General features: G+C 38.0%; 1 protein-coding gene across 5 annotated transcripts in view; it reads left to right on the top strand.

Annotated features, from left to right (window-relative positions):
* Positions 1 to 12733, top strand: part of RALGAPA2 (Ral GTPase activating protein catalytic subunit alpha 2) — a 303204-nt gene that overhangs the window by 37897 nt on the left and 252574 nt on the right. For all 5 annotated transcript variants that reach the window (XR_007355571.2, XM_048842432.2, XM_048842433.2 and 2 more), the window contains exons 4-6: positions 5024 to 5081; positions 11107 to 11150; positions 11523 to 11700. Coding sequence is in view for 4 of the 5 variants with exons in the window: in XM_048842432.2 (XP_048698389.2) it covers positions 5024 to 5081; positions 11107 to 11150; positions 11523 to 11700 (280 nt within the window). In the remaining variant the exon portion in view is untranslated. The remainder of the gene's footprint in view (positions 1 to 5023; positions 5082 to 11106; positions 11151 to 11522; positions 11701 to 12733) is intronic.

Below are 12733 nucleotides of genomic sequence, written 5' to 3'. Positions count from 1 at the left end.
ATGTTAGTGGTAAACCACCGATCTCCTTTAGCTGTCTGGTGGAGTCTTCATGCATCTGTCCCCAGATGTCCTGTTCCAGCAGGAGGGCAGGATCTTTTATCTGGATCCACAATCTCTTCACCTGATGGCACGGCTGAGTAGTCATGTTCTTCATCTGTGTAGGATCTCGTAATTAAATTGCAAGAACAGTCTACCAGAACTGTTACCATCTAAAGTGGTTCTGATTTCAGATTTGGATGAAGGGGTGGTCTGATTCTCCTGTATCTGGTTCCATTCCTTGTGTTCTGGAATACCTCATGTACTTAGAAAATCAGGGGTTATCCCCATCATCATTAAAGATTCACTTGGCAGCCATCTCTGCATACCGCTGTCTGTCTGACTGTAGATCACTGTTTGCTCATTGTTTAGTTAAAAGATCTATATGAAAGGTTTATCAAACGTGTATTCCTTCGTTAGGGATCCCCTTCCTTCTTGGGATCGCAATATGATGTTGGCGAAATCGCCCTTTGAACCCTTGGCTGAGTGTTCTGTTCCATTTAGCTATTAAGATAGCTTTCATTATTGCCATCACATCAGCCAGGAGAGTGAGTGAATGATGCCCACCTTTCGTTTCTTTTCATACAGACAAGGTAGTTCTCAGACCTGATCTCAGATTTTTACCTAAGGTAGTGTCTGATTTCCACATCAATCAAACCATTCATTTGCCTTTTTTTCTTCCTCTAAGCCTCACTCTAATAAGGAGGAATCAGTTCTACACACTTTGGATGTTAGAAGGGCTCTTGCCTATTCCTTGGACAAAACTAAAAGTATTTGTAAATTACCTATATTGTTTTTCTTATGCCAAGAACCACAAAGAATATATGGTTTCTTCCTAGACCCTTTCTCAGTGGATTAAACAACATGTCGCTGAGTGCTCCATGCTAGTGAAAATCCCTTTACTTGCTGCAATTCAACCACATAAGAGCTCTGGTGGCTACTTCCTTTGCCTGTCTTAGGCAAGTGCCGGTTGCTGAAATATTCAAGGCTGCAACATACTTTCACCAAGCACTATGATCTGGACTTCTAGGATGGACACCAGATTCAGTAAGGCAGCGCTTTAGTCTCTATTCAGCTAGGACTCTGTCCCCACCTCCAGGTTAGTTTTCAGCACTTCTTATCAGTCTATCAAGGTAACCTTCATTTCTTTGAGATGGGTCTGCATATTCACACTTCCCATCTGCCTTCCTCTCTCTATCAAAGTCCTTGTCATTCTGTGTCTTTGGCTTTGCAGTGAACGGATCTGGGGTGGTGAGAATGCGCCACCCCTTTTATAGCATCGCCCTTGGTAAGCTGTAATGCTGAGGGGAGGGGTGAGATGGGGGTGCGGGAACACTCTAGCTGACTGCTAGAAGAGCTTTTTACCGTAAGGCTCCCCAAGGTTGGCTCAGTACCCATAAGTGAATATGCAGAGCCATCTCCAAGCTCTCTAGTTACAGGTAAGTAACCTTTATTTATTTGAGTCAGTGACCCATCTGGAGATGAGACATTTTACAATTTCCATTCTGAGAACTTTCCTGCAACCCACAGAAACCTCCAAGCGACTGGATACTTAACTTCTTATTGCAAATAAAGGAACCTTGTAAAGGAATCATGTCACACACATAAAATAAACCTTTGCAAAACCCTGGTGGTTTGAAAGAGTCATTTCTCTGACATTCTTTCCTCCAGTAATCTGGGTTGTATGCTACAGTGAGGTTTCTAATGGGTTTGCAGTCTCATCAACATAGTGCATGCTGGTGCTTCTTGTAGAGCAAAAATTATGGAGTCATGATTTTGGGGTTGCTGAAAGGTGGACGAATAAGCTACGTTCAGAGTGCTTGTCCTTGACTGGCTGGGTATTCTTCACATAATCTTACAACAAGTTTAATTATTCTTCAGTATTCTGCATTTACAGTCCACCCTTTAAAAAACACTAGTTTTTAGAAGCAATTTGCTTTCATATTGTATATTATATTTTCTATAGTTCTTCCCACTGTTTTTCAATGAAAGTATTTCCATGGAAGCAATTTCTTTGTTTGCTTTTCATTTACTTCTGTTTGTTCTGCATCTGAAGTTGTTATATTATGTTTTTGACACAATTTGTGCATCACATTATATTCAGACATTTATTAATAATACTTTAATATGGAGAATTTCATATATTTATAAGACTAACATACTATGCCATGTACTGCAAACGATCATGCTATTGGAAGTCATATTTACAATTTACCTGTATTTCATTGGGTACCCATTTACATAGTGTTGCCTTACAGCGTAACATTTTACATTTCTTTGTACAGTAGAGCAAGCATAGTGCATTTTAAAATCTTATGTCATCTACGGTCTTTTAACAGGTTTGTCCTGAAATATTCTGGTACAGAAAATGGTCACTGGCCCATTTTAGAGGTATAAAAAATTGGGTATCGAGTGATTTTTAGAGGAAATTATACCCAAGACATAAATAGAAATAAATACTTTGATATATTTCCTTGTGGTCTGTTGTTGTGGGTTTTTTTTCTTTTAGTCAATTTATAATAAATACAAAAAAGTTTGAACGTTTCCACATTGGATCCCTTTTAAAAGATACATTCTGAAGGTCCATCAGTTCATTCAGGTTTAGTAGCAAATTTATTTGTGCTTCTTAAAAGCCATGAATTCTTACTGTGCACTTTGCATTTACAATATATTGTGTGTCTAACAATTATCTGAATGCATGAAAAGTTCAGCATGATTTTTTATTCTTCACATTTGGTACATGTAGTACTGTAAAACTTAGAATGAAAACCAAAAAGAAAAGTTCACAATTTAGGATGGAAAAAAACAGAGATTAGATGATTAATGTCAAAGGCAGTATTGAAAGGTGCAGATCTCCTAGTATTTTAATACTTAGATGGATAATTATTATATCCTTGTATATCCTGCAATCTGATTGGCAGAAACATGGTCCTTAACAGGTAACCCCCCCAAATTTTTTAATCATGATCTCATTTTTAGCCAGTCAGATCCTTTCCATTCCAAGCACATTTACCTTGCCCATAGACAGAGAGCTAGACATCTGGCCATGTGATTTTCAAGATAATTATTGTTAGCCACTGCTACCAAGGTAAGCCCCAGGTGAAAGCCTACAGAAGGACTTGTTGAAGCAAAGTGCAATGAGGAACATAGAAGGGATATCCCAGACTTACTTTCTCTTCTGAGTTAACTATAAGAAGGTTTTTAATACTGACTATGGGACAACTCCCATGGTAATGGTTGTAGAGGACTTTTACCCTACCCTGGCTGCTGTAGAAAACTGATATGACCTGAGGTCTAGTTCTCAATGTCTATGAAGTTGCCATGACTATCATTTTTTGCTGTGAAGGAAAGAATGTTCCATTTTCAGAGACTGTCATTGGAGTACTGTATACAATTTCTGAAACACTTTGTTTTCCAACAGATTTATGCTGTCGTAATCCATTTTTTGAGCATATCGTTCCAATGGCAATAATGGCTCACTTGTTGGCCTTATATGAAGAAATAACTAAAATGTTAAGGGTTGTCTACTTGGCTGTGTTGCCTTAATTCCTCTGAGTCTTTATCTTTAAAGACCAAGAAGTGGGTCACAGTTGCTTATGTTATTACTCGTCACTCATTTTGCATCCTGCATGTAGTTTTTCTTAAGAACTGGTGGTGCTTTAAGTTTTGTGAAAGTTTGTTCCTATTGTTTTGTGTGACGATTCAACAGTACTGTCAGTTTCTTTAGAGATAATTATTTGACCTTTAAAATTTAGTGTTAAAACTAATTTGCCTTTTGGATTCTTAATCTCTTCTTAAAATCCATTGCTCAGAACTGAAAAGTTTTCAGAAAAGAAAAAGAAATCCATATTCATTGTTTTGTATTAATTTGATCCTTTTATATCCTCTGCAGCAACAAGCTAGCAATTACTTGCCAGAGTTATCTTTCTGTTGGATATCAGCCTGTAATGCACTTTCATAAAAAAGACCTTGAATTGCAAGTTAGCTACATTGGCTTGCACTACACTTAAAAGTCAGGAAAAAAGCTTTCTTTGCCAAATGTAAAAACATCAAAATTAAGTTTCGGTGATTCATACAAATTGCTTTGTAGCATTATAATTCACTGGGTTGGCAAACAGCAAAATCTGATGGCCCCAACTGTTTTTCCTACCAAGATTATAGGCCCCCATTCAGCAAAGTATTTAAGCATGTGCTTAATTGCTTTGCTTTATTGGGACCATATAAAATACCAAAGTTAGAGATTGTGGTCAAGACTTTCCCTCTTCCTTGCATTGATCTTCCTCTGTGAGAGTCCTCCCAAAACTACAGAGGAAGACCACTGTATATTATTCCACATGAGTGCTTTGCCAACTGCATCTGCTGTGGAGTAATTAATGTAACTGTGTGCGATTCTGATCAGTTCCACTCAGCAGGTGAAAGTGCAGGTAAATCAGTTCTCTGTAAGAGTACTCACGAAAGTTCCCCTAGGGCTGCTTGAACTGGTGGATCTGCCAACATTAGGTGGTTTAAACAAGAGTTCATTATCCTTCTAATCCATAGAGTGTAACATTTGCTCAGATCTGGCCAATATCCTGGCTCTGACAGTGGACAATATCAGGTGCTTCAAAAGACCGTATAAGTGTGCAGTTTTGAAATACCCTGTCCATAAATAAAGTTTCTTCTAACTCCTTCAGTTAGAAGTTGGTTTATGCTCTAAAATATTAGGGTGTGAATCCTTTCTAAAACAATGGAAAGTTTTTAAAAAAAAATTCCTTGACGGTGATCCTTTTTAAAATGTAATTACAATTGTGGTTAATGAACATGATATATACTCTAAATATCTAGGGAAAGTAAAATAGTGGACACTAATCCTTGTTACTCTAGGTGCCCATTTTTGTATTGTTTAATTCGTGTTTGGCTTAGAGGGACACACCAACTGTTCCATAAGATTCTCTGAATGATCTAATTTATTATGGAAAAGTTAACTGTTTAGTTTTGTTTTCTGCAGAAAATATTACAACTGCTACCTGAGAGGATATTTTATCGATGGCATTTCCACAGTATAGGTAAGAAGAAACACTTTTAAAAAAATATTTTAGTAGCAGCTTAAAATAAGATTCCTTTTTCACACTACTGATTTCCCACCCCTCCCCTCATATTTAGCTTGATCATGCAAGAACTCTAACTGGCTCATTTTCCACTTTCCTTGTTGTATTTCTTTTATCCCAAAGTAAAGAAAAATAACAAACCGTAAGCTTGTATTTCGTTCCCTCACTTTTCAATCTGTTAGAGTCTGTTTTGCAAGTGTTTGGAGTGTAAACCTTGATTTGCTGATGTTGGGGTGCCACTCCTGTAACCACTATGCCAATGTGATGTTTTGGGGATTACTTAAACCAGTAAGGGGTTTAGTCACCATCTGCTCTGTTACCTTGGGTGCCTTTATGCTGTGCAGCTTTCATTCAGATCCCCTGATGCCCGTAGTTTGTCCACAAGCACAAGGTCTCACCCTGGCTTCCACCAGCTTAGTTACTCTTTGCAGAGTACGACCAACAACCCTTCCAGTCCCAAGTCTCCCCAAATCCATCCACCCTGCGTTCTTAGGTACTGAACACTTGGACTTTTATCCTCTGCTTTGTCTCCCCCAAAAGTGTGAAACCAGCCCTCCCTTCCCCTCCCCCCCCAGCTTACTTTGGTGCACACACTAGACAGTTTGCATGCCAGAGACCTGCTTGGGGTAAAAATAAACAAAAGGCTTATTAAATTTAAAAAATCACAGATTCAAAGATAAAATAGTATGGAATAGCAAACATATACAAGTTACACAGCAAATAAACATAAAGATAATAAACATAAATCAAATTAGATAAACTCCCTTCTCTAATGCAATTTACCCATAGTCTCTGAACAGTTTCCCAAAGTACCCCCTGCTATAGATCAGATCTAGTGCTTCAGTGACAGCACACACTAAGTGATTGTCACTTAGTTTCTCTATGAAAACAATAATTTAATGCCTCCATTTAAAAAGCCTTCCTCCTCTCTTTCCATGGTGATTCATGTTTGTTCAGAGTGGGGGAAATTCCTTCTTAAGCTGATAGACAGGAAGTCTCTCAGTGTTTTCCCATTAATTTCAATGGACGACTGTTTTTCTTTTCCTGGGTAGTACAATGGTGGGTGTTGGAGCTAGACTCCTCTGGTTAGGAAGGCAGCCCCTCCTCAGCCTGACAACACTACAGATTGTGAGCACACTTTTGCTGTATTCATGAATACATAAATTCATAACCACAGTCTATATACATATCTCAAATGAACATCAAGTTCAGAACATTACATGCTTTATAAAAGACCTTACTCAACCTATTTTTATAGTACAGTAACACTGTATACAATCAATTGATTCAACTGCTTATTCTTTGGGGTTCAGCCCCCCTCTTCTCCCTGGGGGAGCCTGAACCTTGATTGTCACAGCAGTATTAAAATGCCTGTGTAAAATATGGTTGTTTACCATTATAAACTTTCTATTAGTATAAATATAAGCTGGTTAGTAATGCCATTTTCAAGGGCATCTTTGTCATCATAAAAATTCCAGTGGGGCTACTGTCCTCCTGCATAAATTGCCCTGAAGATCCCCACAGAAGGAAGTGCACATTATGCCCAATGAACCACAGAACCATTTAGTAGTGGTAGAAAAGTGCATAGGAAGAACTTCAATACCAGGCCCAGAACTAAAAATTCTTGAACTTTCAGCTCTTAAAGGCTCCATTCAGCCACAGTCCTCAATTTCTTTTTCTCTCCCTGCTAAAGCAGTCACAAAACCCTTCAGCTACGTCCCCTGCTTTATTTTAAATTTATTTATTTATTTATTTATTTATTTATGGTATTTGGCTGCTTAGTTTCTTCTTTTGCCGCAAGGGTTATTATATAGTTGTAGCTTTTCTTCCAGGGATTTTTTCCTCCCAATTAGTACAAATCCTGGGCACCACAAAAAGAGTGAATTACAAGGCTCATGTCTTCAGCATTTGTATTTAGTAGAGTGATAAAAGCAGGAAAATGCCAGCCAGAAGATCTGAGTTCTACACCTGACTCTGTTGCTGACTTGTGGAGCCTTGGGCAGATTTATTAACCTCTCTGTGCCTATTTTCCCATCTGTAAAATGGGAATAATACTTAGGCATTCTTTTGCAGAGTTCTTTGAGATTCTTGGATGAAAAGTAGTACAGTGTCTGTGACTTAATCACTGAAAGGCAAAAGGTAGCACACAAGGTGACGCACTCTGAGGTAGTTTCGTTCCATAAACCGATTAATGGATTAGGATGACAAATAAATAGAGAACTTTCATCTGTGCTTAGAGTAGAATCTAGCTCCAGTATGTTTTGTTGTTTATATGAAAACCTATCCATTTTCTTCACACCAATACTTGAAATTTCAAAACGATAAGTTGCCCTTTTCAGCGTGCATAAACTGAGAAATATGGAAATTAATTTGCCATTATCTTTTTGAAACTTCATGTCCCTGGGATGAGCAGATCTGAAAAATCTTTAACTCCTTGCACAACATCATGTTCTTGAAAAAATAGAATGGAGATTACAATATGAGAGAGGGTTTTGCTGTATTTTGTGGCACAATAGCATTCATGACATCAGAGTGTCATACCTGTTTTGCAAGCTAGGAGTATTGTGGCACAAACTATGTGGCATACCACATCTGAAAAAAAAGTAACATGCCTTTTGTTGGATAGAAGGATGGGGGCAGGAGCAGGGAGAGGGTCTGAGGGAAGAGTTGGATAAGAGGGGTGAGGGAGAGGGCAGGAGCAGGGGGAGGAGGAACTGGATTGAGGGGACAGGAGACAGGATGATTTTGGGGTAGCAATCAGATAAGAGGAAGGAGGTAAGGAGCAGGGGTGGAGCAGATAAGTACAGAGGGGAACAGCCACAAACAGGTTGGGGGCACAGAGGCAGAAGGATCTGTAAACCACTTGAGAACGTTCCCCTATAGAACCTGGAATTATGCCCAACCCTGTCTGAAGTTTCCTTTGCTGTTATCAACCAGCTGTGAAACCCACAGACAAAGTGTGTCTCATCCCCACTAGTGCCTGAGCAACATAGAAGATAACAGCCTATTACTGCTACCAGTTATTCTGTTAGATCAAGTGGGAAGTCCGTGCTGTGCATCCGAAGATCCAGACCTTGCTGATGACCCCAAGGGTGGCAGGGGAGTGTCAGTATGACTCCACATGATGGTGTTTTAAGGTTTTTTAGTTAAGGAAATTACATTTTTAAAAACTACATTAAAAGAACGTTAAGATTGCAAATCCTAACTTTCGAAAGTTAGGAAATGCCAGAATTAAGGTGGCCTGTGAAATCTTAATTCAGCTCCTGTGTGCTTATGCATTATGATAGCCTTAATACATGAACACATAATATGCTTTCCATTGGACCCCTGTCTCGTTCAATGAATAGGTAGTTAGTTATTCAATATTGCTTTTTACCCTCCTTATTTGTTGCCTGGGCCTGGGTCTTATTTAACACAGGAAATTCAAACCCTCCACTGAATACAAAATTATTCATTTCCTCCTTGACATGTCGGGTGCTCTCACCGTAGTATCCAAGTGCTTCACAAGCATTAATGAATTAATCTTCACAATGCCCCTGTGAGATAGGGTGGTAGTGTTGTCCCCGTTTTACAGTTGGGTAACTGAGGCACAGAGAGAATAAGGCCAAAATTGTCAATTGTCACTAATTATGGATGCCCTATGTGAGACACCTACAGCCTGACTTTTCAGAGTACTTAGCATTTTTATAGTACTTAATATGTTGAAAGCACAGCTATAATGACCTTCAGTTAAAGTTGTGTATGCCCAGCACTTACGAATATCTGGCCCCAGGTATCTTATGTGGGCACCCACAGAATGAAAAACTGTGGCAGAGGCAGGGATAAAATTCCATTATCCAGGACAGCGTTTAACAACCTCAACCCTTAGAACATCCTTTCTTCATTTTTCCTTGCCTTGTTCCACTACACACCTTCCAACTTCTGCAACAAATAAGGAAAGGGTCCTTACAATCAACAGCTTCATATTTTACAACCTTGATTAATTCCCAGAGCACTCTCCATCCCTTGCACAGAATGAGGCTGGAGTCTTGTGAAAAAATTGTGTGTGGTCATGCAATTAAAGACTGTATCATTATGCGCATGCACAAAGAAGCCAAATTAAGATATCATAGGCAAACCTAATTGAGGCATTTTCTGATATTTGAGTGCTTGACTTTGCAACCTTAATGTTCTTTTAATATAGTTTGTTTAGTTAATAAACATAAAGATATAGCACAATATGGCTAACAAGCTAATCTTATTCTCCTGTGTACTGTGGAAAAGTCAATAATAAAATGAGGCAGAAATAATTTTTCTGACTAAATTTCACAGCTTGAAGGGACAAGCTTTTCTCAGCTAGTTCAGGGCTCTAAACAGCAATATTTGTAAGCCAATCATTGTGTCTTTTGTGTTAATGCTTGAGAACCAGAAAGCAAAACTGATCATTGTTGTTTCATTGACCTGGATGAATTCACAAGAGAGTAAAGAGAAACCATAAATACTGAAAAGTAAACTAAATTTTCAAAGTTCTTTAAGTGTTAATAATCTAACTTGTTTGTGACAACGGAAGGAAACTTTAACATATATATTTTAACCTGATGGTGTCCCTACAAATTAATTTGAATATGTTAGACTTATTACTGCTTTGAAAATGAAAAACTATACTTCTGATTAGCACTAAAGCAGTCAGAACATTTACTGTTCTGTTTATTGACTATAATTTGGACACATGGCACATTTTTAAAGCAGTATTCTTTATTTGGGATTTCAACACTGATTTTGCTGTTTAATCAACCAGTGTGTTTTCTAGCTGAGCAATGAATTTGTGATGGCAGCAGAAATAATGGGTGGAAATGAAAGGTCAAGGAAAGGGCTGTTGTCAAATTTCCAGTTAGCACATACAAAAATAAAAGGAGACATCTGCTTGAACTACTTCATTATAATTTCCTGTAAATTTGAACAGCATAAATTGGGCTTTACTCAGGGATTTAGTAACTGTTGTATTGTTTTGATTTCAGTCAAAAAGTCATAATTGGAGAAATTTTTAGCCAGCCTCAATTAATGGGCAAGTAAACTTGATGGCACGTTGATTTGTGCATGCACATTTGTGTACAAATAGTATTTGCATATGCAAATGGTTTGCTTTGACAAACAGTTACTTAACGTTCATGTGCACTAACACATTAAAGATGCAAATGTATTAGTGCACTGGGTTTACTATTGTGTTGCAAAATGGTTAAATCTTCAGTAGGGCATGGAGTACCATGTTTAAGTAATGCATTTAATAACAAGCAATGGATATGTTACTTCTCCACCTGAGAGAATATTATTTTTGAGGGTTCAGCTAATGATATTCCACACTTTCAGATTTGCTCTGATATTTAGCAAAGTATTTTATGTTAGTTGACTGGCATTTTCAAGGTTGTCTAATTTTGGTTCACACAGTCTTATTTGAAAAACAGTTTTTAGTCTTTGTTCTCTTAGTTGTCTGTACATCTGCAGGCCTCCTAGTGTGTGTATATATATATTTTTTTTTCTCACCAATTGTTGTCAGTATTAGTTCTTTTACTGTTCCCATGCTTCTCCCTTCCCCAAATGTCAAAACCATTATTATCAGTTTTCCAGTCAGTATACCATAATGAACTATGGGCAAGAAACATTAATACAATAGTTAAAAAAATATAAAATTATAAATTTAATGGGTCAAAGTAACCAGTTGTCCACTAGTAATATTTTTTAAATGAAAGGAATATGAGTAAAACAAAGTAGACTTCAGATACATTAAATTAAATTTTTTTCCGTCTTTCTATTCAACAGAACATATAGTGTTAGCTATAACATTGCTAATTCCTCACAGGTATTTATTTCTTAAATGAACACATTGCAGTAGTAATATTGTTTAGCAGTTTTAAAACGGTCTGTTGTGGTAAAAATGCATTTTTGACAAAAGCAGACCGCTTTAATAATTGTAATGTATTTTCCCATTTCATTTTTCTAATTTCAGGGTCAGTTTTGAAGAAGCTTTTGCACACTGGAAACTCTATTAAGGTATTTCCCTTAGATGACATATTAGTGTTTCTTGCTACTTTTAATTCCAGAGCTACCAGAGGTATTTGGCCTCTGGTTCAAGGCAGAGCAGCTTCAGCACTGCTCTAACTTATGGTGGCAATATTGGCTTCTGAGCGACTATTACATTGGCTGGATATTGGCAGAATGCAGCAGTATTCCTAAATATGCCTCCAGCACACCCTCAGTGCTGCCTCTTAATATAGTTGGAGGGCTCACTGGAGAGTGATAAGAATGAAGGTGCTTATCTTACTATTTTTGAAAAAGCGTTTTTTATTTTCTTTAAATATTCAGTATTTTTACTGCGTTTTCCTGTTTATATCAATGTACCTTTCTACTTTCTTCTCCTTTTAGATAAGACGTGAAGGAATCCGACTGTTTCTTCTTTGGCTTCAAGCACTTCAGACAAACTCCACAGAGGAGCAAATGTTAATTTTTGCATGCCTAGTGCCTGGTTTTCCAGTGATCATGTCATCAAGAGGTCCCTGTACACTGGATACACTCATTAGCCCTACTCCTAATTTGCCTGATGGTAAGTAAAATCATCAGAATTAAAGTGCTGAATATATAGCCCTTTCTGGTCGCTAATTCATAGAATTGCAGATGTTGCTAATAGGGGAAAATATCTAATAGATCATACTATCTGTCTCTGTAAATCAGTGAACCAGAGACATGTCATATTGAGATTAGTAATCTATTAAAATATTTTCATAGCACTGTATCCCTCTACTCCTGTAGTTTCAGAGTGCAGAACATTTTTATGTTACTTAGTGTTAAAGATATAGAAAAGAAGTCACCAGATCTTTTTGCACTGCTTTGCTACTTCTCGCTGGTCACTGAGTGTAAGTATATCTAGACAGTTCTTTTCAGTATAAAATTTAAAAAGAACTTAAATACTATATAGCCAATGCTTATATTTAGGTGAAAATTGCTTTCTAGATGTTTATAGGTAGAAAACGAATCCCAAATTCTACTTCATATATAGTCAGCGTGGATCTCCATATTTGAGATCCACCATGAGCATCTCCCCCTCAGAGATGGAAAGGCTGTTTGTGTTAGCAAGGGAAAGAAAATCCTTGGGGCCCTTTAAGGATTGCTCACCCTTCCTCTCTCTTTGTGGGCATTTAGTCTCCTTGTGGGTTTGGGAGGGATTTTCGTGAACTGGCTAGATTGAAGGATGCAGTGGCAGCCTATAGGTTTCTGTGCATTAGAGGGGAGGTCTTATTGGTCCTTGCTCATCCCCAGGATGCCATTCTACATGTGGGGTATCGGGTTTCTATGTCATGGTGTGGACATCACACTAAGTGCTTTTTGGGTCTGGGAAGGAATTTTTCTCACTAGTGGATTGGCTGGGTAGTGTGGGTTTTTCCACTCCCTCTATCAGCAGTCCAGTGACCTGGTGGGTAGGTTAGGTTGTAAAGTGTTCATGTTGTCACAACTTGGCAGGTGTCCAGTGCAGGTACTTGTTCAGTAGGGGGTCAAATTCCCTGATCAACTGAAACTTAAATCAAGATTAGGGGAGGGTATTCCTTAAACAAAGAGGGGAAAGGGACTGGGAGTTCTGG

Source organism: Caretta caretta, chromosome 3 (assembly GCF_965140235.1).
Source record: "Caretta caretta isolate rCarCar2 chromosome 3, rCarCar1.hap1, whole genome shotgun sequence".
Classification (NCBI taxonomy): domain Eukaryota; kingdom Metazoa; phylum Chordata; order Testudines; family Cheloniidae; genus Caretta; species Caretta caretta.
This window is presented reverse-complemented; position numbering and strand designations above follow the sequence as displayed.